General features: G+C 39.2%; 1 protein-coding gene and 1 pseudogene across 3 annotated transcripts; one reads left to right on the top strand and one right to left on the bottom strand.

Annotated features, from left to right (window-relative positions):
- Positions 1-3,844: 3,844 nt before the first annotated feature.
- Positions 3,845-12,740, top strand: LOC113324561 (annotated as a pseudogene).
- Positions 12,741-21,692: 8,952 nt separating this feature from the next.
- Positions 21,693-25,315, bottom strand: LOC113322966 (kinesin-like protein KIN-14R). Of its 3 annotated transcripts, none has more exons than XR_003347373.1 (7): positions 25,016-25,315; positions 24,559-24,761; positions 24,283-24,454; positions 24,121-24,191; positions 23,644-24,035; positions 23,380-23,539; positions 21,693-23,304 (listed from the first exon to the last, which is right to left on the bottom strand). XR_003347373.1 is itself a non-coding variant. In XM_026571175.1 (7 exons), the coding sequence occupies exons 3-6, from the start codon at positions 24,592-24,594 to the stop codon at positions 23,931-23,933; spliced, it is 384 nt and encodes a 127-aa protein (XP_026426960.1). In that variant the 5' UTR covers positions 24,595-24,761; positions 25,016-25,149; positions 25,229-25,300; the 3' UTR covers positions 21,693-23,539; positions 23,644-23,930. The 3 variants fall into 3 exon arrangements, 2 of the variants coding, with proteins under 2 accessions (XP_026426960.1, XP_026426959.1); XM_026571175.1 differs by having other exon boundaries at positions 21,693-23,539; positions 25,016-25,149; positions 25,229-25,300; XM_026571174.1 differs by having other exon boundaries at positions 21,693-23,539.
- Between the last annotated feature and the right edge of the window lie 231 nt (positions 25,316-25,546).

The raw sequence follows: 25,546 nt of genomic DNA on the forward strand, positions 1-25,546 counted from the left end.
TTTTTGTTTTAGGAGCTGAGGAAGCAATCTGACTAGATGGAAACATCTATAGAGTCTATTCATAAAAGCACAGAGCTCAGGTGTTAGAAATAACATGATAGTTTCGCCATATCTCGTCGAGTCCTTTTCACTTTCTATTTTTAGTTTTCTTTTATTTCAAGTGATTTGATGGGGCACACGATTCAAGTTGTTACCTTTTCTAGGGTGAAATAGAGTGACTGAGTTACCTTTTCAAAAAAAAAAAAAAAAAAAAAGACCAGACCAGTTAGACCAATCAGAATAAGTATTAACACTTGGATAGCAATATGCGTGTGTTCTCCCTGTTTCCGTCGCCTAAGCAAGCGTGGAATGCAGGACCCGTGGGAACTATCGTGTAATCTGCTGACAAGAAGCATGCGCTTGGAATCAAAAGATCTATTCATGCCGTTAAGTTAAAAAAAATGGTTATTGTTATGTGTAGTCAACTGCTGGTTCCCTTGTATTTTCCAGTTTGTTGATCTAGATTTAAGTTATTGACCACTGGTTCCCTTGTATATGCCAGTGTGTTAATATTAGTCAGACCGGTATCTCAGTCATTTAGGTTAGGTTCACCTTGGCAGAGGCCTTCAGACAGATATGGTAAACACCGTTCACTTTTCAACCATCTATATTTTTCTTTTTCCATCTTCTTAATCTTTTCATGTGATTAGTCTGACTCCGAGTATGATGTCCATCGTGAAACTATCTTAGTAGAGCTCTGTCACTTATATGAATTTTAGTATGCTTGAGTGCAAACTTGTATACAGCAATTGGAATTTCGCGTCAGGGTACTTCCTCCTGTAATTAATAAGTATGCCAACCAAGGAGGTTCTTTTGTGCTTTCCAAGATTTTTCGTAGATAGTTAGGGTCTGGAGTATTGGTTTTTGTGGGTACACCTCTGATAAACCCACCCGAGATTAACTCGGTCACTTTTCAAGAATAAATTTTGCTCGAGGACTAGCAAATAGTAAGTTTTGGGGTATTTGATAGACGCATTTATGTGTCTATTTTCATCTCTTTTGTGTATTTTGTTAGTACCCATTTTTGCTTATTGTGGTGTTTTTATGTTTGTTTAAGTGTTTTTGGAGAAATGCCCCTTGTGTAGAAAGAGTTGCTCAATAAGTAATGTTTTACACCCCGGAGAAATGCACTGAAAGGCACCCCAAAAATGTACCGGAGGATCCCAGAAAAATTACTATTTCCACCCAAATTACTATTCGCACCCCAGCACTCTGGATAAGGGGCACCTTCTTCTCAAATTCAAATAAACTTTTTGGCGGGAAAATTGGTTCATCAACTGGCAGAATTTAAATCGACAAAATGAAGGTGTTGTGGTGCGATTCAATGGCTCAAACTTGGTAGGAAGATGTGATATAGCTTAAGGAACACATTTTGGGCATCGGATTTGATCGGAATTGGCTGGAAATCCTGGTTTGAGTCACGAGCTCAAAACAGAGCAACGTGTCCTGTAACACGAGTTTGATTGTGTGTTTGCCATGCATGGAGTGTTTTGGAGGAGTTCGATGACTTTGGAGGCGTGGGGAAGGTTAACTAGAGCGTGCAGGATCAAAGTTTACGTGTGTAGAAGCCAAAAATGGAAATTATTGTTAAATATGGGCAGCGAGCAATGACGGGATTAATGGGAGATTATACGATGTTATGGTCGGATATTTTTGTTCTAAAACACTATAAATACAAGGCTAAAGAGTTGAGAAGGGTTGGAGAGTTTTGGGGGAGAGTTTGGAGTCGAGAGAATCAAAGAAAAAAAACATACAGAGAGAGTTTCTGCTGGTGCGAGAGAGGAAGAACGGGAAGAACAGACTTGCAGCAGCAGTCGTTCTTCGCAAGCGTCTGCGACACTCAGCTGTTGGTCGCATTCAACCAGGGAACAGCTTTTCATTTCTGTCGCTCTTGTAACGGCAGTGTGTAACGTTTATATGCGTTCCAAACCCGATTATATTTACATTTTCTCTTGATTGTAAACAACTTTTGAGCATCAATGAATCATTTTGAGAGGTTTTTCATCATGAGTAGCTAAATCCAATCCCAGGGGTGACGGAGGAAGCCGTTCTTTCAAAAGTTATGTGGTAAAATTTATTTAAATTTATTTATGCAACTCTTTTATGATTAATTGCACCGAATAAATATGGAGTAAATGATTTTTATTAATCAATTGTGTTTTCTCTTGATGGAGTATGCTTAGTAAATTGCTTTTGATACTTCATGCTCGCGATTAACAATGGATGTTTTCAAAATCTAATTTAGGCAATGATTAGAATCACAATTTCCTTTGATTGGAGTTATATTGTCTAGAATTGCATGATAAGAATTGTTATTGAATCACATAAATTTTGGTCGATGGTGGAATCCTGATCCCCAGTAAAAATTCTCTCCCATATTTTGTTAATATTGTGTATATAATTTTTATAAATCTAAAAATCCATTACCTTCACAAGTCCGAGAGTTTGAACCTTTATTACTACAACCACACGAAAAATCTAGTAATCAGCTAGCCCTCTATCCAATCCTTGTTCAGTGAGAGCATGTCCATTTCTTTTGTTAGACCAAGTGAAGGGACAACCAGTGGTGCCCTGTTCAACTAAATCCAGTTCAAGGATTTTGTTGCCAAAGATAGTAACCTCATTAGCATCAAAAGTTTGACTGCTGAATTTTTCAGTGTCATGAAGTATGATATTGAGATCTCCAATGACCAACCAAGGTAGAGCATTGTTGGCAGCAGTATTTTCCAGGATTTTCCAAGTATGTATTTTACTATTGGTGTCATATGGGCTACCATAGTAACCAGTGTATAACCAAGGAGTGCCACTGACAGGCTTGACTATTGCATTAATATGGTTTAAGAAGTAGTCAAGAATCTCAATATCAATATTGCTTTTCCATATCAATGCTAAGCCACCTGTTGTGCCACTAGCCCCTCCTGGGTTTACAAACCAATAGTTCTGGATATTAACATTTTTCATGATTTTTTTGAGCTTTTCTTATTTTTGTTTGGTTTCAGAAATAAAAATGATATCATGGTTGAGTTTATTCAACATATCATTGAGGTATTTTTTAGTATCCTTTGTGCTCAATCCTTGACAATTTCATGCCAAAGTGGTAAAGAATTGCCAGAAGTAGGATACATTAGGATACTTGGAGGAAGGTCTTCTAGCAATGTTGTCATAGTAAGTGAGTAAACTCAAATGGATATTTAATCTAAGAATAAGTAATAATAATAGCTTGTAGAGAGTATAGAAGTGTACCTTGGGGTTAGGAGAGGAGTTGCCTGAGTCACCATTTTCCATCAAGGGAATGCTGGAGTCCAGTGGTTCAGTAGAAAGATCATCTTGGTCTTTGAATATTTTGAGACAATCAGAATCACTTTAGTTGATGTCCATGGCATCCTCATCAGGTAAAGGTTTCTTTTTTAGATTCTATCATATTGGGTATCTGAGTAGGTGAACAGGTCTGCTCAAAGACATTAGCTTCTTTTTTTTTTCCTTCCATGCTTCCTTATTTTTTTTAGCTATTTCAGCCTCCATTCTCTCCTTAATATGAGAAAGAGTTGGGAGGGTGTTGAAGGGGAAAGGTTTAGGTGGAGGTGAAGTAGGAAAGATGCCATCATGATTCACTTCTTGAGTTTTAACATTATTCGAAGTTCCAGCATTTTTATCTCTTGCAGCAGCTTTCATCTTTGGAAGGTTTTTCTTGTAGTTGCCAACAATTTTCTTGGAGAATTCCAACTTCCTGTTTCTTATTTGGAAGGCTATAACATCTGGGTGAAGGGAATCAGTTTCCACATTAGTGGAGGATTGAGCTCCAAAAATGACAGGCTCTTTTGAAAAGGAAGCAATATTAGCAATTGCTTTTTATAGCTTCAATTTTTTAGAAACTTTCATTTTAATCTCAAACTCAGCTGCAACATCATCATCAGAGTAAGACCTGTAAATAACATTCCTTCCAGCTTGCACAATTTTTTGTTGCTGAGTTTTTTTTTTATTAGTTAGTTATTTATTTTAGGGGGGGGGGGGTGTTGGTTGAGGGGTTGAGAGATTGTTGTAGTGGGATTGAGGGTGATTTGGTGGTGTGGGGCAGGGGGCTTAGGTGATCCAATTGTTTGAGGGTTAAAACAGTTTCTGCTGGTTTCGGTAATTTCGTGTGATGTGGGTGAGAAACAAATCTAAACCCTAAACAATGTACTGCAAGGGAGTACTTTAGATTCAAGAGATCAATCTGTACAAGTCTGGCCTAAACCAAGAAATGGCTGATCCAGACTTGCTTCGGTCACAAAGTGGAGGAGAAGGGTTGGTTTTGGGGAGGGAAGCGAAAAGAGTGTTGAGACCAGAATGGTTGATTCTGGAAAAGTAGTTGTTTTGTGACTTGTATCAGAAAGTGGGAAATTAACGGATGGGAAAGCTAGCAAATGTTTTATGATTGTTGTATGCTCTTGACTAGAACTTGTCTTTCGGTGGAAATAGGTAATGCCTATTTATACAAGTCGAAGTGAAACGTACTCTGGTTTCATTAAAAAATAGGAAACGGGTGAGTAAATGGGAGGAGGTGGTAACCGGTAATGCTTGGAATTGATGTTCCATAAAAGAAAGCGTTTCACCATTACTCCCTGTATTTACTAACCGCCTCATCCTTATGAAACTTTCTTATAACGGGCGTAGTGTACGCCGCACGCTGTAAACCGCCAAACCAATACCCCATGAGCATCCCCCAGTTTGTGACATGCGTTGATGTCTCGAGTGTTTTCGTGGAAAACATGTAGCACGTTGTTGTTGTCTGGCAAGTTGAGCTTGGGAGACTTGTCGGCTCGGTGGTGACTTTCGACGGTCGAGATTTTGCATCTTAAGAGGAAAGGTAGACGTTGATTATTGCAACCCTTCGTTTGGTAGCCAGTGGCATGAAAGCATGATCAGTATGGCTTTAATATGGCCTAATTTTGGCGCGGCCAAAAGTTAGGGCCAAAGGTTTCCATGCGTTAGCTGTTAACCTTGGACTAAGATCTGCACCTTAGATGAAAAAGTGGTCGTTGATTGTTGCAGGCCTTCGTTTTGGTAGCCGCATAGAGAAGGCCGACATGGTATGGCGGGGAAAGGTGGTTGGCATGCCATTGGCACATGTGGCATGACATGCCTTGGCGCGGTTTGGCGTGGCCAAAACTAGGGTTTTGGGCCAAAGGTTACCATGCATTGTCTGGCGACCTTGGACGGCTAGGATTTGCATCTAGGATTGAAGGGTGGCCGTTGATCGTCGCACGCCTTCGTTTTGGTAGCCGCATAGGGAAGGCCGGCATGGTATGGCGCGGCAAGGTGGTTGGCATGCCATTGGCACATGTGGGATGGCATGCCTTGGCGCGGTTTGTCGTGGCCAAAACTAGGGTTTTGGGCCAAAGGTTACCATGCGTTGTTTGGCGACCTTGGACGGCTAGGATTTTCATCCATGATTGAAGGGTGGTCGTTGACGTCGCACGTCTTCGTTTTGGTAGCCGCATGGGGAAGGTCGGCATGGTGGGTCCAAGGACAATGACGTGGATGGCTTGGCATAGTAGAGCCAAGGGTTTGGTACGGACGTCTTGGCATGGTGGGGCCAAGGAAAGGTGCGGTTGGCTTAGCATGGTGGGGCCAAGGGTTTGGCATGCCATTGGCGCATGGTGCGGCTAGAATTGGCTTTTGTGTTCATAGGTGAAGTCTAGATGGGAAAATTTAGTGAATAATACCATTGCTTCATCCAGTGAGGTTTAATATCCTTCTACATTTGGTTAGCAATATCACTTGTTTGTGCAAGAGTGTTGCATGTTGCATCCATCATTTGGTGATCATCTTTCCCATTCTACATTTTTAACACCTGGGTCACTTATCTTACGGTCACATTCTCTTTCAGGACCCCTATGAGGAACAGAGATACCACATCTAGTCAAAATGAGGACATCTCATCAGATCATATTACTCAAGAATTATCATCTCCTAGGATAAGTAAATCACTCTCTCTTCAGCCAGCACATGGTGCCCGTGCATTCTGGGCCTCAGATGCCACGTTGAATTCACAAGAGTTGCCAAAACTTCAGAGTCCACCTTCGGAGCAAGTATCAGAAAATGGGATGCCCTTGGCTTCTACAGATGAGTCACAATCTGTAAAAGGGCAAGACAGGTTTGAGATGAGGTTAGATGATGATATCCCAGTAAAGCAGAAATATGTGAAGGACACACAGCTTCAGAAACCTCCATCACTTAGGCGGCTTGCAGAGCTTTGCTTCCCTGAGTGGATTAATGCCCTTTTATGGAGCTTAGGAGATGCTATTATTGGTTCTTTAAATCCTCTCATTGCTTATCTTCTTGCTCTGGTTATGGTAGCGTATTATAGAGATACCGGTCATCATCAACGCTATGAAGTGGACAGATGGTGTTTGGTCATTGTTGGCATAAGATTTGTAACAGTGATGGCCAACTTCTTGCAGCACTTCTATTTTGGTATAATGGGGGAGAAAATGACTGAGAAAGTTAGGAGAATGATGTTCTCAGGTATTACTAGTAATCAATAGTAGTTTCCTTTATGTGTTTTCGAGGTAATATGTTCGCGTTATGACTTTGTCATTCTGAGCTAAAAGTGTTTTTGTTTCCATCCAGCTATGTTGCGGAACGAAGTTGGTTGGTTTGATGAAGAAGATAACAGTGCTGACAACTTATCCATGCGCTTGGCAAATGATACTATTTTTGTGCGTGCTGCTTTTTGCAACCGGCTTTCTATCTTTATCCAGGACAGTACAGCTGTTGCTGTGGCTCTTCTCATTGGGATGCTGTTGGAACGACGGATATCATTATTCGCTCTGGCAACCCTACCAGTCCTTGTCATCTCTGCCATTTCTCAGGTTTGCAGTTGACCTCTATGCTCTACAACAAAAGGGGAAAAGATCCCATGAATTTCATAGAAGGTGTTCTCAATCTTGTTTTTTTTTTACGCATGGAGCCCATGCCCATTAAAATGAGAAATAGCCTCAATATCATCAAGTCTGCACTGATTTATAATGGCAACTGCAAGATGAAACTTAGCTTATATAAAGACAACTCTGTTTATTGATGTTTAGAAAATCTCTCAAAACTAAACACAAGCTCTGATCTTGCTCATATGATAAACTACAACTTTGGTGATCATATATATAGAACTATGAATTCCTTTTCCTAGTCCTATTACCTTATTACATGTCTTTCCTTTTCTTAGAACTTATCTAGCTCCTAATTCTTAGAACTTCATGTATTTCTTATTCTTATCCTAACCAACTTGTTAGTGATTTCTATATTGAAGATTAACCAACATTCTTCCCGTTAAGCTTCAACCTTACCCGTGACATATCTTGTACTCCAATCAGTTGTCTCATTTCTTCAAACTTGATCCGAGCTAATGCCTTTGTCAATATGTCTGCTTTCTGCTCAGTTCCTGGTATGTGTTCTACGTTAATGACCTCCTTCTCGATGCATTCTCGTATGAAATGATACCTTTTGTGAATGTGTTTCGTCTTCCCATGAAACACTGGATTTTTAGTGAGTGCAATTGCAGACTTATTATCAATATTGATGAGAATTTTTTCAGGTTCTCTTCCTTTGATTTCACCCAAAAGTTCTTGAAGCCATATTGATTGTTTAGCTGCTTCTGTTGCAGCCACAAACTCAGCTTCACAGGATGAGAGGGCTACAGTGTCTTGCTTCTGTGAACACCATGTAATATGTGCTTCACCTAGATAAAATATATGACCAGTTGTACCTTTTTCATCATCTTGGTCAATATTATGACCGTTGTCACTATACCCAACAATTCCTTTTGATCCTCCTCGACCATACTTCAATCCATAGATGATTGTTCCTCTTAGATATCTCAATATCTGCTTTATTACATCACCATGAGACTTGCGTGGACTCTGCATATAACGTCTTGCTACTCTCACAGAGAAATCCAAGTCTGGTCTTGTGTGTAACAAGTATCTAAGGCATCCAACATTTCTTCTATAACTCGTTAGATCAATCTCAGCTTCTTCTTGTGCTTTTGAAACTTTAAGTCCAAACTCCATTGGTATCTTAGTTGGATTACAAGTTTCAAGTCCTGCTTATTTCAGAATTCTCCTTGCATAAGCTTATTGTTTAATCTGAATCCCATCTACTCCTTGATGGACTTCTATGCCAAGGTAATAAGTCAGTTTTCCGAGGTCTGACATCTCAAACTTTGATGACATTTCTCTCTTGAACTCATTGATCACCTTAAGGGAGTTGCCAGTCAAAAATAGATCATCTACATAGACTCCAATCACAAGAAGCGTTCCCTTTTCTTCTCTTCTGTATACTGATGTTTCTTTAGAGCACTTAACAAATCTGATTTCTCTTAAGATCTGATCTAACTTTTTATTCCAGGCTCGAGGAGCTTGTCTTAGACCATATAGAGCTTTTGATAACTTATAAACCTTATTCTCTTGCCCTTTTACTTCAAAACCTTCTGGTTGTTCAACATACACATCTTCTCGCAATTCACCATGTAAGAATGTTGTCTTAACGTCTAAGTGGTGAATTTCCCATGAGTTTGATGCTGCCTCTGCAATTAATAAGCGTATTGTTTCAATTCTAGCAACTGGTGAAAAAACTTCATCAAAATCTATGCCTGATTCTTGTACATATCCTTTAGATACAAGCCTTGCTTTGTATTTATTGACAGTACCATCAACATTCCGTTTTATTTTGAAGATCCACTTAAGATCAATCACTTTTACCCCACCTGGCTTATCAACTAGAAACCAAGTCTTGTTTCTGTTGATTGAAATAGTTTCTTCTCTACATGCTTGTGTCCATTTAGTTGAGACCTTTGCTTCCTGAAAATTCCTTGGTTCATCATTAACAGAAAGTAGCATTATCTCACATTCTTCTGCAGCTTGAAGAACATAATCCTCCAGATACTGTGGCTTTTGTATATGTCTTGTTGATTTTCGAAGTGGAATGGGTTGAGTTTTTCCATCGATCTCTTCTTCTTCTTCTTCGTTATTCTCAGTGTTTTCATTATTCTCTTCTTCTTCTTGATTAACATCATTGTTTCCATTGGTATTGATGATTATGGGTCCTTTGCCTTCATCAATTACTTGACCCCATCTCATGTGAAACATTCCTGGATCCCTACTTGGTCCATCATTAGTTTCTTTCCAGTTCCAGTTTGCCTTTTCATCGAATACCACATCTCGACTCACTATCACTCTTTTCGTTGTTGGATTGAATAATCTGTAAGCTTTGGATCCAGGCTCAATTCCTAGATTCACATGAGTCTGAGATCGATCATCCAGTTTCTTAAGAGTTGCAGAATCAACTTTTGCGTATGCTTTGCAACCAAACACTCTTAAATGATCTATGTTTGGTTTTCTCTTTCGCAAGCTTTCATATGGAGTCATGTCTTTCAGAGCTTTCGTATGTATCCTGTTTATTAGGTATGTGGAGTGTCGTACAGCTTCTCCCCATAGATAATTAGGTACCTGCATATCCTTTAAATAACTTCTTGTCATCTCCATTAGAGTCCTGTTTCTCCTCTCCACCACTCTGTTTTGTTGTGGTAGCCCTCGAACCATCTTGTTCTGAGACATAGTTTTTAAGGTTCTGAAACTTATGTGTCCTAATCTTGCATGCCACTTCCATGTCTGATCTTCCAGTCTCATATTTAGACACAATGGCCTTCCAATCATGAGACTTATCTTGTAGAGTCTATTCTGTGAGCGTGAGACTCTAACTAAAAGTCTTCCACTTGGGTCATGAACTGTTAGATAATCTTGTCGCTTTCTAACATCACATCCAACTTCTGTAGCTTGTCCTAAACTTAGAATGTTGCTTTGTAAGTTTGGGATGAAGTAGATGTTTGTGACAAGCTTCTGTTCTCCGGTCTTGCTCTGAAATAGAATTGATCCTTTCCCTTCAATTTCTACAGAAGATCCATCACCAAACTTCACTTGTCCTTTGATTTTCTCATTGAGTTCAGAAAAGTAGTGTCTCTTACCAATCATGTGATTGGTGGCTCCATTATCTAAATATCAGATTCCTTCTTCTCCATCCTTTGATTCGTAGTTCTTTGGTATTAGTTTCGCTTCGTTTAAGGATACAACTTCGTGCATGAAATGAGTTGTATCCGCTTCCCTTGTTTCATTCTTGTTTGCTTCTTCCATCTTTTGTATTCTTTCAGGGCATACAGAGGAGAAGTTTCCTGGTTTATCACATCTGTAACAAGTAATGCTTGATCTATCCTTCTTTTCTTTCCCTTGGTTTTGATCATTCTGACTTGTTGTTCTATCTTGTGAGTTAAACCTTCCTCCCCTTCCTCGGCCTCTGTTTCCTCTACCACCTCTTCCACGACCTCTTCCTATTGTCGCAGAGTTTTATTGGAAAGAGTTTGTGTACAGGAGTTTTCCTTGAGTTTCTCCATTATTTTCTTCATCAAGGATTCTTTCTTCATATGCTTTCAATCTTCCAATTATATCTTCATAGCTAGTCTTCTTTAAATCTAAGACTTGTTCGAGAGAGGCTATGATATGAATATACTTGGATCTTGGTAAACTATTGAGGAACTTCTTTACCAGTTTATCTTCATCAATGGTAAAGACTTGTCCAAGTGACGCATCTTTTGAGGCTATCTCTGATAGCTTTCCTGCTAAGCTATCAATAGTATTAGTGTCTTTCATCTTCACTCTTTCAAATTCAGACATTAAGGTTTGCAGACGGGCTTCTTTAACTCGATCAGCTCCGAGATTACGTGCCTTTATTGCATCCCAAATTTTCTTTGAAGTTTCCTGTTCACCAACTTGTAGAACAAGACATTCTGGTATTGCTTGAAAGAGTAATCCAATGGCAACATTGTTTTTGTCTGGGTCCAATGTACCAGGATCAATTGTTTCCCAAACTTTGTAGATTTTCATCAGTACCTTCATTCTCATGGCCCATACTGTGTAGTTTGTGGCGTTGAGGATTGGAACTTGTATTGATGGTGGCGTGAACTGTTTTACACCCACAATGGTGGTTTCATTTTCCATGGCCCAGAAACAAGCTCTGATACCAATTAATGACAACTGCAAGATGAAACTTAGCTTATATAAAGACAACTCTCTTTATTGATGTTTAGAAAATCTCTCAAAACTAAACACAAGCTCTAATCTTGCTCATATGATCAACCACAACTTTGGTGATCATATATATATAGAACTATGAATTCCTTTTCCTAGTCCTATTATCTTATTACATGTCTTTCCTTTTCTTAGAACTTAGCTAGCTCCTAATTCTTAGAACTTCATGTATTTCCTATTCTTATCCTAACCAACTTGTTAGTGATTTCTTTATTGAAGATTAACCAACAATTTATACCCATAACACTGTACTTTAGTAACTCAAAATCGTTTCCTCAACGAGACCTAAGACTTTTAAATGTTGCATTTTGCAGAAGCTGTGGCTTGCAGGCTTCTCACGAGGTATTCAAGAGATGCATAGGAAAGCATCTTTGGTCCTTGAGGATTCAGTTAGAAACATTTACACTGTCGTGGCGTTCTGTGCTGGTAACAAGGTATTGGAGCTCTACAGATCGCAGCTGGTAAAAATATTTAAGCAGAGCTTCCTCCATGGAATGGCTATTGGTTTTTCCTTTGGATTTTCACAGTTTCTGCTTTTTGCCTGCAATGCTCTCCTACTATGGTACACTGCTATCTCTGTTAAAAACGGCCATCTGGATCTGCCCACAGGTCTGAAGGAGTACATAGTCTTTTCTTTTACAACCTTTGCCCTTATTGAGCCTTTTGGCCTGGCTCCATTCATTCTTAAATGTCGAAAATCTCTTGCTTCCGTATTCAAAATCATAGACCTTTCACCTAAGATTGACCCTGATGATAACACTGGATTGAAACCCCCCAATGTCTTCGGAAGCATTCAGCTGAAAAATGTTGACTTTTATTATCCATGCCGTCCTGAAATTATGATACTGAGCAATTTTAGCCTCAAAATCAGCGGAGGCCGAAGTATAGCCGTCGTGGGAGTTTCAGGATCTGGAAAAAGCACTATAATCTCTTTGATGGAAATGTTCTATGATCCAGTCGCTGGTTACTGGATGGCCGAGATCTGAAGCTTTTTAACCTCAGATGGTTAAGGAACCACATATGTCTCATTCAACAAGAACAACCGATTATCTTCTCAACAACTATAAGGCAGAACATCATCTATGCTAGGCGTAACGCAACAGAAGCTGAGATGATGGAGGCAGCAAGAATAGCAAATGCTCACATTTCATCAGTAGTTTTCCGCAAGGTTACGACACGCATGTGGGCATGAGAGGGGTGGATCTGACACCTGGTCAAAAACAAAGAATTGCCATGCACGTGTTGTGCTGAAAAATGCACCCATCTTGTTATTGGATGAGGCCAGTTCTTCAATTGAGTCAGACTCTATGGTAGAAGAAGCTCTGGGATGCATTACTCATGATGAATAAAACAACTATTCTGATTGCCCATAGAGCAGCTATGATGAGGCATGTAGACAATATTGTGGTTCTAAATGGTGGCAAAATTGTGGAACAAGGTACCCATGATAATTTGGTATCATCCAATGGTTTATATGTTCGATTAATGGAACCCCACCTTGGGGAGGGTCGTAGGTAGCAGCATCGGCTTGTATAGGTGATTGCTCTGTAATTGATGTAAATTTTATACTTAGTCGGGTCCTCATTCCACCCATTTGCTGACTATTCTATTTAAAATTGGTTGGTGGGAGTTTGTAAAAAAGAAAAATTGGTTTGCAAGTATGTTTGTCTTTTGCAGTCGAGGGTGGTGGCAAGTGAGAATATTCAGATTTAGGATACTTCATATAGGCTTTGTGGAATATGGGTGGAGTGAGAAGAATCTGAATCTGCTACTGCTTGAGAATTTGTACTCGGCAGTTTTTCTGTCTCATTCTTTTGGAGACTGCACCTGAGTTTCTGATTTGTCCCCTTGGTAAATTAATTTTTTAGTGAAGCAAAAGAAAGTTAACTTGTTACATTCTGTTTATGCAGTTTGTTTGGCCAGGTTTTAGAAAGACTTCTAAGTTAGAAATTTTGACATTTTTTCCTCATGGTTGGGAAAATTTGTCTCTTACACCATGGATGTTTCATGTTCCTGCTAAGTTATGCTATGGAGATCTTGTATCATACAGAAAGAAATTTACAGACCTGATCTTCATTTTACATATGAACAAGGAACGTAGAAGTTCAGTGTCATGTAGAAAGGCATATAATAGAAACTAGTTTGTACCAACAACAGCACATTTTTTCAAAATTTAGATTTTCGGTTTCTCTTTCTTTTCTCACTCAAATTCTCTAGCCTTTTGTGCCCTTTCTTCCTATTCCTCTGATCCTCAAGTATGAGGTGGGAATTGTGTTTTAGATTTGAGTTTGGAGAGATCGATTATCTTCTTCACTCTACAATGGTTGAAGACGAATTAAGCTTGGGGTTTACTGTTTTCCCTTCCCTAATTGCTTCTAATGGCAGTAAAGGTCGGGACCAGAGCCCTAGATCTTCTAATGTCAACTACCAATTTTGAAGAAGGAATTAAGGTCTGCGAAAAATTTATGGTCGGCTATTTTATGGGTGGACGTCTTTCTTTCTCTGTCATTGAATCTACCGAGAAGAAGGAGTGGAATCTTAAAGGTAAATTTAAAATGACCAATCATGATGGTTTAGTTTTCTTATTTGAATTTGAGCGAGAAGATGATAGAATTCTCCCTTGGAACATGGTTTTATATTTATTTCAAGTAAAAAATTTGTGCTCCGACCATGTCATCTATTTATTGAAGAATCAATTCAAGAAATAAAGAAAGTACCTATTTGATGAACTTGAGGAAGATCCATACTATTTATGGAATGCAAAGGGAAACATCATGATTTCCAGTGCTTTCGGTACTCCTTTACTCGTCGATAAACATACATTGGCTAGAACTAGAATGAGCTTTGCGAGGGTCTATGTTGAAATTGAAGCTGATTTTGGTTATCCGGACTCTATCCCAGTTTCTTTTGATGGAAAGAAATTCAATGTCCTTGTAGAATACTCATGGAAACCTCAAAGATATCTCTCTTGTGCTACATTTGGACATTCTAGTAGTAAATGTACCAAGGTACCTGTAGTTACCTACAATCTGAGAGAGGTTAGAAGTGGAATTTTAGGGTTTCTGAAAGTGAGTTACGGAAGGTTGAGCACGAATAGTCTCTGCCTAAACCACGCATAGTGGCCGTTTAAATTAAGGCTGCTTCAGTCACAGGGAAGAGATTTAGGACTGGTCTTAGGGAGGGAAGCAAACGAGCAAAGAATTCTAGGGTTTGAAGAAGAATTGCTTTGAGAGGTTATGAGAAAGATATTTTTTATCTTAGGTCGGTGAAGATAAGGATTGCTTTTCGTGCCGTACAGAGCAATTAATTCTCACGTATCTTCAAAAATAGATAGAGATAAACTAGTGTAGATGGTGAAATTTGATAAGGGGCAAAAGTGTCATTTCAAGACCATGGACAAAATTCTACTCTCACGAAAGATTAAGCCCTTAGATCTCAAGGCATTCTTAGCCACGATTTCTAGTATACGTCCCCGCGAGACACTACATGTCGTGATGTCGTGGCCCTTAGCGCACATCCTCGATGAGATACTGCTGGTCACGTAGGTTCTGTAGAGCGTAAATCGTCCCCAGTAGACTTATGAACCAGAACAGCCACAATTCCAGCATGTCTTCGCGAGACGCAGCTGATTGTGATGCCATGATTCCTAGTATACATCATCAACGAGATGTTGCTGGTCATGTAGGCTTTGTAGATGCGTAAAGACGTCCTTGTCGGACTTATGAACCAGAGCGGAGATATGCATATCTCCTGTAAGCACGACTCACCCTATTTGAGATAAAAGAATGATTCCTAGTACATCATCGCGAGATATACTGGTCATGTCTACTCTAGGCTCTGACTCGACTTACCGAGGCTTCTGAAAAATTCCTAGGACATCCCCGCGAAATATGCTGGTTATTCTGCCTCTTGGTCTTTTCGACAGACTCCTAGAACATCCTTCCGAGATACACTGGTCATGTCAGCCCCATAAATACAGACTCAATTGATTTATAGCATATCTTTGTAAGATACGCTTGTTAAAGACAAGTGAACCAAAGTCTCGCAGAGACATTAATCAGGCGTACAAATCCCTTTCTCTCTCTTCAAGACAAGTCCCAGCTGACCAACGATCCGTCAGTAAAATCTCGAAGAGATTCACATCTCTCCCCGAAATTTCAAAGAGATTCACATCTCTTCTCAAAATCCCAGAGAGATTCACATATCTCTGCAAAATCTCGGAGAGATTGAAATCTCTTCGCAAAATCTCAGAGATATTCATATTTCTCTGCAAAATCTCATAGAGATTGTAATCTCTTCGAAAAATCTCGGAGGGATTCAAATCTCTCTGCAAAACCTCGGAGAGATTCAAATCTCTTTGCAAAATCTCGGAGGGACTCAAATCTCTCTGCAAAATCTTGGAGAGATTCTAATCTCTCTGCAAAATCTCGGAGAGATTCAAATTTCTTTGCAAAATCTCGGAGAGATTCAAATCTCTTGGGAAATCTCAAACAAAGCTGAATATTCCCCATGATAGGCACAAGACTCATGTAAGAACCGAGTCTCCTTTTCAGACTCGATACACGAATTCTGGGAAATCTCATGCCTTTTCACGTGACTCATCCTAGTCATTCTTACAGACCGGAAAATATCTCTCTATCTTGGCCAACTCGGCTAAAGAGAATATTTCTCTCTCTCACACATCATCACAAAGGCTGACTCAGCTTCACACAGATGGGGGGGATAACAATTAGGGTTTTGGTCTGGTGGTCTACGACACATGTGAGAAATACCCGGATTATTTATCACTGCAGAAGAGAGTAAAGGAAGTGGAATAATGAGATAAACTCAACCTAGTTTCTCTCTATCTATTCCTGAAGAGACGGGAGAAGTACTCCGCACGGCACGACAATCAATCCCTATCTTTACCGACCTGAGATTAGAGAATTCAGCTACAAATAGGTCATCTATTTCTCCAAGCTAAGACATATATTTATCGTAACCTCTCAGATAAATTCTTCTTCAAACCCTAGAATTCTCTGATCTCTCTCTTCATCTGCTTCCCTCCCTAAGACCATCCCTAAATCTCTTCCCTGTGATTGAAGCAGCCTTTGAACGACCATTGTGCGTAGTTTAGGCGAAGATTGTTCGTGTTCAACCTCCCGTAACTCACTTTCACAAACCCTAGAATCCCACTTCTAACCTCTCTCAGATTTTAGGTAACTACATTTTGACGACTAGAGGGAGGTTGTTCACCCAGTTACAGATCTCATGTCATGGTAACTATTAGGAAGGAAGCCGTTTCATTGATTCAGTCTCTGTAAATCCATTAAGACTTTGTCGAGAGAGTTATCCCTACCATCACTTTCTCTGTCTTTCGAGTTTGACCTTAGTGAATAGGTTAGTGCTTCCCAGATCACCTAGATATCTTCCTGCATAAACGTCCCATTAACCTACTACCAACCCTAAAAACGTTGGCTAAAGACCTGAGAACTACTGGAGACCCAAAAAAATCTTGAAAAATCTCAGATCGATATACAGACTTATATGAAAACGCCTTTAAAGTTACCTGTAGGGATAAATCCAATGAATCTACATCGAGGACATGTTCCCTAGATAAGGAATACTAAAAACTGTTGGGAATAACACGGGCGGGATCCAGTCTATCCGCAATCGGCCTCACCGGAGAAGATGTAGCTCATTAAGAACGCGACAGAGTAAAGGAGCAACCATCCAGCTGGCCCCATCTCTCTCCAGGACCATATGGTGATCTAAACTTAGATATTCTGACGAATATTTACTCCAAAATTCTTTTAGGTCAAGGGCCCTCAACCTGATCATAGGGGACTCGAGAAGTTTACTTCACTTTACTATTTTACTTATAACTCTTTCATTTTATATCAGATTGACCTAGTTATTTTTCTGTCGAATTTGTCTTTTTGTCGTTTACAGGATAAACTTAGCGAAAACTTGGAAAGGCTGCAAAAAATTCGTGACCTAGACAAAATCTTTGCAAAGCCACATAAGGTCATAAATCGCCAGCCGAGATGCATCTTGTCGTTTTCGTGTTTCAAAGGATCATGACCAGAACGCGACAAAGTATAAGATGAGACTAGCTTCCAAGACATTGCTCGGCCAAAGCTCATACTTATTTGAAGATTCAAAGCCGTCGGTCGATATGCTATCTCAACACCCGTCCCGTCAGAAAGAAAATGAGTCTTAGCAATTTTATGACCAAGTCTCAATGAGCCTCTATCTCGGCTACACCAAAGATTATCCAGTATTATTTTCCGATGGGACCTCAATTCACCCAAGAAGGAGAAGGAGAATATCTTCACACCTGAACCTACCAATAGAAAAGAAATCCAAAGTGAGGCCGACAATTCAGATAAAATTCCGTTACTCGACATACAACTACAACCAGCTACTGTCACTGAAGTAAAACAAGAGAATGATCCGAGACCATAGCTTCAGGATACACGTTACTCATTCAGACGCATACCAGCAGTTCCCTCAGTTAAAGTCTCTTCTATCGAGAAAATCTACTTGAAAAGTTAATCCATGAGTCAGGTTCAGACGCGATGAGAGAATGACAAGATATGACGATCACTAATAACTTCATCCTGTCCACAAAGACACATGCGGCAATATCTCGACATGACTCACCATAGACGTATCAAACCCACAGATTATCACTTTCCCGCCTTGAAGACTCAATCTCGTACGCTACAAGGGTCTAACTTCATTTTCCAAGCGTCCCGAGTCAATGGGAATCCCTAGTCTTGTATCAAACTTCATTTTAGATAACATATTTATAAACAATCAACGCAAGAGTCTCTAAAGATAGGGACACATCAAAAGCATTCAACTCCTCAAACCCACATCACAAACTGTTATTACTTGGGAGTATGAAAATAGAGATCTTCCTTTAAAATCGTGACTGGGACTTATCTCGAGAAATCTCGCATCTCTCTCTGTTCTCGTCGAATTCTTCTCCGTCGACATCTATACTCAGCATATAATGAGGAACTACATGAAGATGTTTTAGGGTTTTGCACGCGTATAAAACCCTAAAATATCTTATCTTCAGTCAGGATCCGGTAATTAAAAGTATCTGTCCATGTCTCTCCTACATGGTAGTTCCTCATACAAACAAAGATGTTTGTGTAGTAACCCAATCATCACAAACTGACGATGAATTTGATGTAATAGTTCCTCTAGATGATTGATGTATTAAATTAAGTTTTAATTTAAATTATTGCATTTTAATTTGATATGTTGTTGTTGCATTCTACTTAATATTAGTTTCAAATGAAAAATTGATTGATTTGAAATGTTGTTGCTCATTCTATTGCTCACTAACTTAAATAAAAATGCATAACTTAAATTAAAATACATAACTCATTGTCTTCCATGCTCTGCCAAAAGATTCAATCTCATATATTCTCTTAAACTGTCATACAAATTTCGGTTCTGAATGTAATTAGTCATTTGAGCATAATTCCTTGCAGGGATGCCTCTTTTTGGTTGAATCTCCGGCCTCAAATCTTTATCTTCATAGTTAGTCCACTTCGGATCACGTCGGGTTTCCTGAATTACCATGTTATGAAGAATTATGCAAGTGAGCATAGTCTTGTGCATTTCACGAGGACCTAACCCACGATATGGGCCACAAATGATAGCGAACTTCCTATTTAAAATTCCAAAGCGCGTTCAACATCCTGGTTGTCATTTGGGCATCGTTAAAATTCCGGTATGAACGTCTCAATGCACCGGAAGGAGGCTGACAGTAGCATTGAACCAAGGTGGACCATTTTGGGTAGATTCCATTCGCAAGATAATAGAAACGAGTGTACTGGTATCCATTGATCATGAAACGGACTTGGGGACAAATTTCATGCTTCAAATCTTCAAACAGAGGGGACTTGTGCAAAACATTGATATCATTTTGTGAACCCAGAAGACCAAAAAATGCGTGCCATATCCAACAATCATAAGAAGCAGCAGCTTCAAGGAAAACTGTTGGTTTTTGATAATGACTCTTATATTGACTGGCCCAATAAACAGGGCATCCTTTCCATACCCAATGCATACAATCAAGACTACCTAGCATTCCTGGGAATCCCCTTTCCTCATTCTCCCTCAATATTTCTCTAACATCTTCCTCGGTTGGTTTTCGTAAATATGCTGGACCAAAATGATTAATCATTACTTCACAAAACAATGAAAGGTAAGTGAATGAAGTTTTTTTACCCATACGAAGGTACTCATCGTTCGCATCCGCTGGAGTGCCATAACCTAGAATCCTTAAAGCCGGAGTAACTTTTTGTTCAGGCCTATGACCTCTAATATTGAGTGCATCAAACTGATAATTAAATTGAGGTTCTACTGGACAAAGCTCTTCAATAATCTTTATCACCATATGACGAGGCATACTGAATCGACCTTGAAAATTTTGATCAGAGTACACACAATTGGGAAGAAAATAATCGTGCATCAGCTTCTGATGGTAAAATTCCCTCCCCCAATACATATACCTTCTTGAGAATACTTCTTGTGGCTCTGGAACTCTAGGTATTTGGCCCGTATGTACAAGCATCAAAGTGTCGATTAGTTTATTATCTTCAGCTTCCTCATCATCAAGTTCTTGCAACCTCCTTCGATGCATTTCTTGTTGTAATCTAAACCGGTTCATAATAACATTCCTCTCTTCATTGGATCTCGCCATTGGTGATTATGAAATTTAAAATGAAAATATAGATAGAGAAATTGGTGAAATATAGGTTGAAGTAGGTGTGAGTACCTTGGAGAAATACGAGGCCGTATATATAGGAACCAGTAGGGGGAAATAACCGTTACAAAATATCTAGTTTTCGATAATATTAATATCGTCAGCGATACTATTTAAATCGCTCGATTTAATGTATAACGCTAGCAATAATCATAATATCTCCAGCGTTATTCATAATATCACTTCCTAGAAAATCTATCGTTTATTGGTTTCCCATAGTGGTTTGGTTTGCCATGCCACCTGATACGCCAAACAACTTTTTTTTTGGCATGTGCATAGGAATAGGCCTAAGCCAAATACTTTCCATGAACCTATGCGTACCGCGTCTCAAATAATTTATCTTGTAACCAAACATATACAACGTGATCCAGTACTATATTTTGCCTCAAGTCCACTTTAGGGCTTGAAATCGAGGCCATAACTCAAAAGTTATCATTGATAGTTTGGCATTTGATAACCAAGACTTGTTGACTGTCGTCCATGAATTCTATGAGCATGAGTGCATTGATTGGCTGATGCACTGCTTCTTCATCAGTGTGAATTTAAAAAAAAATGAATCAAGGAGACCCAACATTTCAGGCTAATCAGTCCGGTTGGTGGTACCTACAAAAGTCATGGATGAAAAATTCAAGATTGTTCACAGTAAACTAATATTTGAACACAGGGGTGCTTTATCAAAGGAAAACAGATTCAAGATGAAATCTTAGTTGCAGATAAACTTCTCGACTCAAATCTCAAGTCCAAGACATCTAGAATGTCGTGCAAGCTGAACGCATAGAAGGCACTTGATGATCTGAGCTGGCATTATCTAGATAGCTTATTGAAGAGGGATAGTATTAGGGTGAGGTGGAAAAATTGGGTGTATTGGGACATACCCACTACTCAACCGTTAATTATTATAATGAATGAAAGCTCTACTACCAAGTTTCAGCATCACAACTTGTAAGTAGATTCATTTTCTTACTTCTCATTCTAATGCCGAAAATACTTACGAATTGTAAAACTAAATAAATTTCTTTTGCATATTTTAATATGTTGTAAGGCTTTAATATCAATTATGAAATCGTTATGTCTCATTTGCAGTTTACATGTGACACATTGATCTTCTTATATGCCAAGGAAAAAGTAGAAGAAATAAAACCTCGTCATAGTTTTGCGGGTGTATAAAGGTATCACAGGTTTGAGATTGTCAATATTAAAAAGAAACTAGATTTTTTACCCGTGATACGCAACGGGCGAATCCGAAAACCATCTATCATATTTTTAGTTTGGTGTGACATGACTTCGTCTCGCCCTGTGGTGCATTTTTGATCTGGTGTGACTCGGCTTTGATTTGGATACTTGGCCAGGCTTTGCATGCCCCGTCCCAATGCATACTTCGGCTTTGATGTGGTGCATTCCCCGGCCCAATGCATACTTGGCTAGGCTTTGCATCGCCACGTCCTAATGGATGCTTGGATCAGCTTCGTCTCTCCCAGTCATGCATTTTTTATTTGGTGTGGCTCGGCTTCGCCTTACCCATCGCTTAGAATTTTTGATTTGGTGTGGTTTGGTTTTGCCTCCCCCTTCCTGATGTATTTTTGATTTTGTGTGGCATGGCTCCACACTGCCCCTTCACGATGCATTTTGATTTGGTTGTTATCTAACTGGATTACTAAGGGAAAAGTACTTAATTAGTCCTTGTGGAGTTGATCATATTTAGGTTGCTAAACTAAACATGCTAGCATCTGTTTCTTAGATTTATAAAATGGTACATCACATCCAGCTCTTTTTTGCAATCCAAGCGCAACTGAAGTAGTCTTGTAGTACATATACATATGTAGTGAATACTAAAGAATGTCTAGAAATAAATTGGACTTTCTATTTTCACATACCAAGAACCACTTGGATCACCATGGCCTGCTTTTTTTTTTTTACTTTTTTTTTTTCTATATTTGACTTACTCCAGCTTGACAACTCGTGGTGATCAAGTTGTTTTTGATTATGAAAAGAAAAAGATGCCCGTTGTGATGCATCTTTTATTAGGCGTGACAGGGCGAAGCATGTACTTTTTATTATTAGGTGTGGCGTGGCTCATGTACAAACTCTGCCCAAAAGTTATCCAAAGTCCCAAAAACTGGTCGGAAGTTGGCCGGAATTGTTACTGGGAAATACTTCAGGTGACCGGGAAAGTCATTTTTGATAATACGTCGGTCAACTGTGTCGACTCAGTCTAGGGTGTAATCAGGTGGTCTGAGTCAGGGTCTGTCTGGCTTGGCTGATATAGCTGAGTAGCTTTGGCCTAGGCCATTTACATAGCCAAACTCAAAGTTGCGCCATGCTGGTGCTTCTGTACTGCTCCATCTTGCAATTCTGCAGTGCACAACTTCCCAGCTGCAGCTTCACCCATTCTAGTTGCACACTTAAACTGATCCACTTGTTCCCCTGAACTTGCTCATAAGCATTCAAACAAAGCCCATGAGAATCACCGGAAACTGTTGCTCAATCAACCCCACCAGAACTGCATTACTAACTCTACCTGCAGTTCAATTCTTGCTTCTGACCAGCTCCATCTCGACTGCACCGGTACCTTCTTCTCACAGCACCACCAGAGCCCATTTCATCTGCTTCATAACCATCTCACCAAACTCATACAGACCATCAATTTCACATCCTTGCTCATGTTGAGCTCAGAATCACCACCAGCTTCAGTTGCTTATATAGCAACAGCAGCACCTGCTATTAACATTTAGACACAAAACCAACAACTCCATTGTCTGCAACACAAACCCAACTCACTGCAGTAAACAGCTTCAACAACATCACCATTAGCCTTACAACCAGACCACCTCCAACACCAGCATCATAATCTCTGCTATGAATGCAACATTCTTCATAACCGGCTCAACATCCCATCTCTGCTCTTGACTGCAACTACAGTACCCGTTAGCTCACAGCACAGCACAACACCACCATCTACTTCTCATCTGGAACCACCATTTCAATTTAATGCATAAAAATTATCAAATCCCATTCAAACCCTAAGATATTCTTCAACTTGGCCATCCATTGCACCATGATTAGCTGACTGTTGCCAAACACGCTTCATTCAAAGCCATCTAGCCATGGATAGCAACTGCACATAATCATTCCAACACAATTCTTCTGTTAGATTTCAGGCCAGACTCGCTGTCTAAGACTAACCCATAACACCAGTTCATGTATAACTGTGAAACCCTCATTTAATCATCAACAGCTCAAGCACAGCATCTTGTTCACAATATCAGCAAATCTCCTTCTTGTTCTTGGTTTAACTCATAGTTTCACCCAGAATCCATCCAAACTCAAGTCAGTTCTTGACTTCTTGATCTGAACCTTAAATTCATCTCAGATCCAAAACTGTCACCGCATCAAAACCAAAAAATATTAAAAGAGAGAAAGGAAGGGGGTGTGAGAGAGATGTCCTTCACTTACAAACCCGGCCCCCGTCGCGATGATGAGTTTAACTCAAACACAACCATATCAATCTGAATCACTTTGCCTGGAAGCCTGTACCTGTAATGGATACTAATCCATTCTAAATTATCTCATACACGACGTCTTCTTCGAGTATAAGCAATATAGCGGAGCTTTGCTGATCGAGCAACAAAAAGATAAAAAAAATCAGTAGAGCTCCATTTTGAATTAACTTCACTTCCAGGCGACTTTGAAAATCTCTTGAGTATCTATTGAACGAACCTGTGATATATTAAGTGCCTTGTCATTTCCCCTAATAGTATCAATACCATAATCAAGGGGTGGAGAACTCCGAATGTATCCTATACACCTGACGATTTCATATGGTTTGAGCACTGCAAATAATATAGATGTTGCATCCAAAAAAAAAACAAATATCTTACATTAGATAATGATATCAATAAATAAATGATGATTGCATCCAAGAAAACCAATCTAGTGTGGCACTTAACTCTCGTGGCGTTATTGTTGACGATTCATTGTCGCATAATCACCACTCCTTTAATATGCTAAGTCATATGAGCTCCCATGTCGCACGGTGAGTGTGACACTCCCCTCAAATCATCTATCTTTTTCTCAAACTTAGCCGTCGATTTTTGTTGAATAAGTTTATGCTGCAAATACATCAATCGAAAATCACATAAATACACACATAGAGGAGAATGAATTTATGATCCACATCTTAAATTGGTTCCTTACCTGTATGTAAGGAACTTCAATCTCAGTTGAACAATTGTTGCATGTAAGGTACTCCGGATTCATATAGGGAACTGGAATGGAAGTAAGTTAGTTGCAAGATAGCACAAATTTGTTCAAAATGTTGGGTCTGATTGTTGCTCATATTAAGACTCGAAAACACACCTGATAATTTGGGTGCTTTTCTAATGTAGATACCACTAACTATTGGGGTTCCACTAACCCCTTCAAAGCTTAACTTAATTGCTCCACCCTCTCCAGCAGAAACTCTAGCATCAAGCAGCTGCAAAGGCTTATTGGCTCCAACGGTAGCGTAAATATCCAGATCAGACAAAACCTGTTACCACCATTATCCAGCATCAGAGTAAAAACACTAATCAAATGCCAATACCAATAAAACACACACACATATCCAAAGTTCATCAAGAAAAAAACAGTCACCTTCTCTCCCTGCAACAAAACATTGAACACCCTCATTCCCTTAGGCCCATGTGTGTCTCGCCAGAATGAAGATCAACAAAGTAATCTCCAAGAGGAAGATTTTCAAAGTTGTAACTGAAGTTTCCACTCCTTGCTGATTGATATACCATTCTCCTCTTCATTTAACACCCCACCACCAGCACTCATAAACATCACAAAATCCTCTACAAATTTCAAAAAACAAAATTATAATTTTGAATGGAACAAATCAAAACTAAAATCTAAATCCCCCAAATTTATCAAAAGCCTAATTTAGCTCAACAATCGTTTCAATTAATACTCTACAGAATAATACCCTAATAAATAAAAAAATCAAGAAATATAGAAATTTGTAAACCCTAAAAACCCCAGATCTTAAAAACCTTCAATAAATCTACAACAAACGAAAGAGGGTAAATCAAAGTGATGAACTACTTACCCATAAAGTTGAATTTTGAAAATCCAGTAGGAACCAATTTGGAACCGGACATACAAAGAATTGAATCCAGTAAACCTGTATCCATATCTTCATCCACATCCTTACTCAAATCTTTATTATAAGGTTTCGGAGATCTATAATGGGTAAAAAAAAAAAGATGAGTTCTTATCAGGTAACTCTTTTTCCCAATCATAAATCGTAGACTATCATTACCATGGACAGCAACACCCTTGTTTCTTATGTTTCAAAAAAAAACAAATATGAATCAGATTAAGAGGCAGGAGTTAATGAAAAGGGAGAATAAGGACAGCCGCAACTGTTAAGATTGAGATATGATAAGAAGGTTTAGGATCAAAAAAGAGTTGGGTCTTGACCTTAACGGACGGATGTATTGTCTACATAACTGGCGTTAGTAACGTCCATTTAAGTATCTGGTATAAAACAAGTGTAAGTAATTAATCGGCTGTAAATAATCACATAAGTGTTATATACGAACGTTTTCGCTAACGGTGTTATTAACGATCAGTTAAA

This window comes from Papaver somniferum, chromosome 11 (genome assembly GCF_003573695.1).
Source record: "Papaver somniferum cultivar HN1 chromosome 11, ASM357369v1, whole genome shotgun sequence".
Lineage (NCBI taxonomy): Eukaryota > Viridiplantae > Streptophyta > Magnoliopsida > Ranunculales > Papaveraceae > Papaver > Papaver somniferum.

Excerpts from the sequence above, each read along its gene's own strand:
- LOC113322966 (XM_026571174.1), bottom strand. The coding sequence starts at position 24,594 with ATGAGGGTGTTCAATGTTTTGTTGCAGGGAGAGAAG. Across the intron at positions 24,455-24,558 it reads TTTTGTTGCAGGGAGAGAAG|GTTTTGTCTGATCTGGATAT; the intron begins GTGACTGTTTTT and ends TGGTGGTAACAG. Across the intron at positions 24,036-24,120 it reads TTGAAGTTCCTTACATACAG|CATAAACTTATTCAACAAAA; the intron begins GTAAGGAACCAA and ends ATGTATTTGCAG.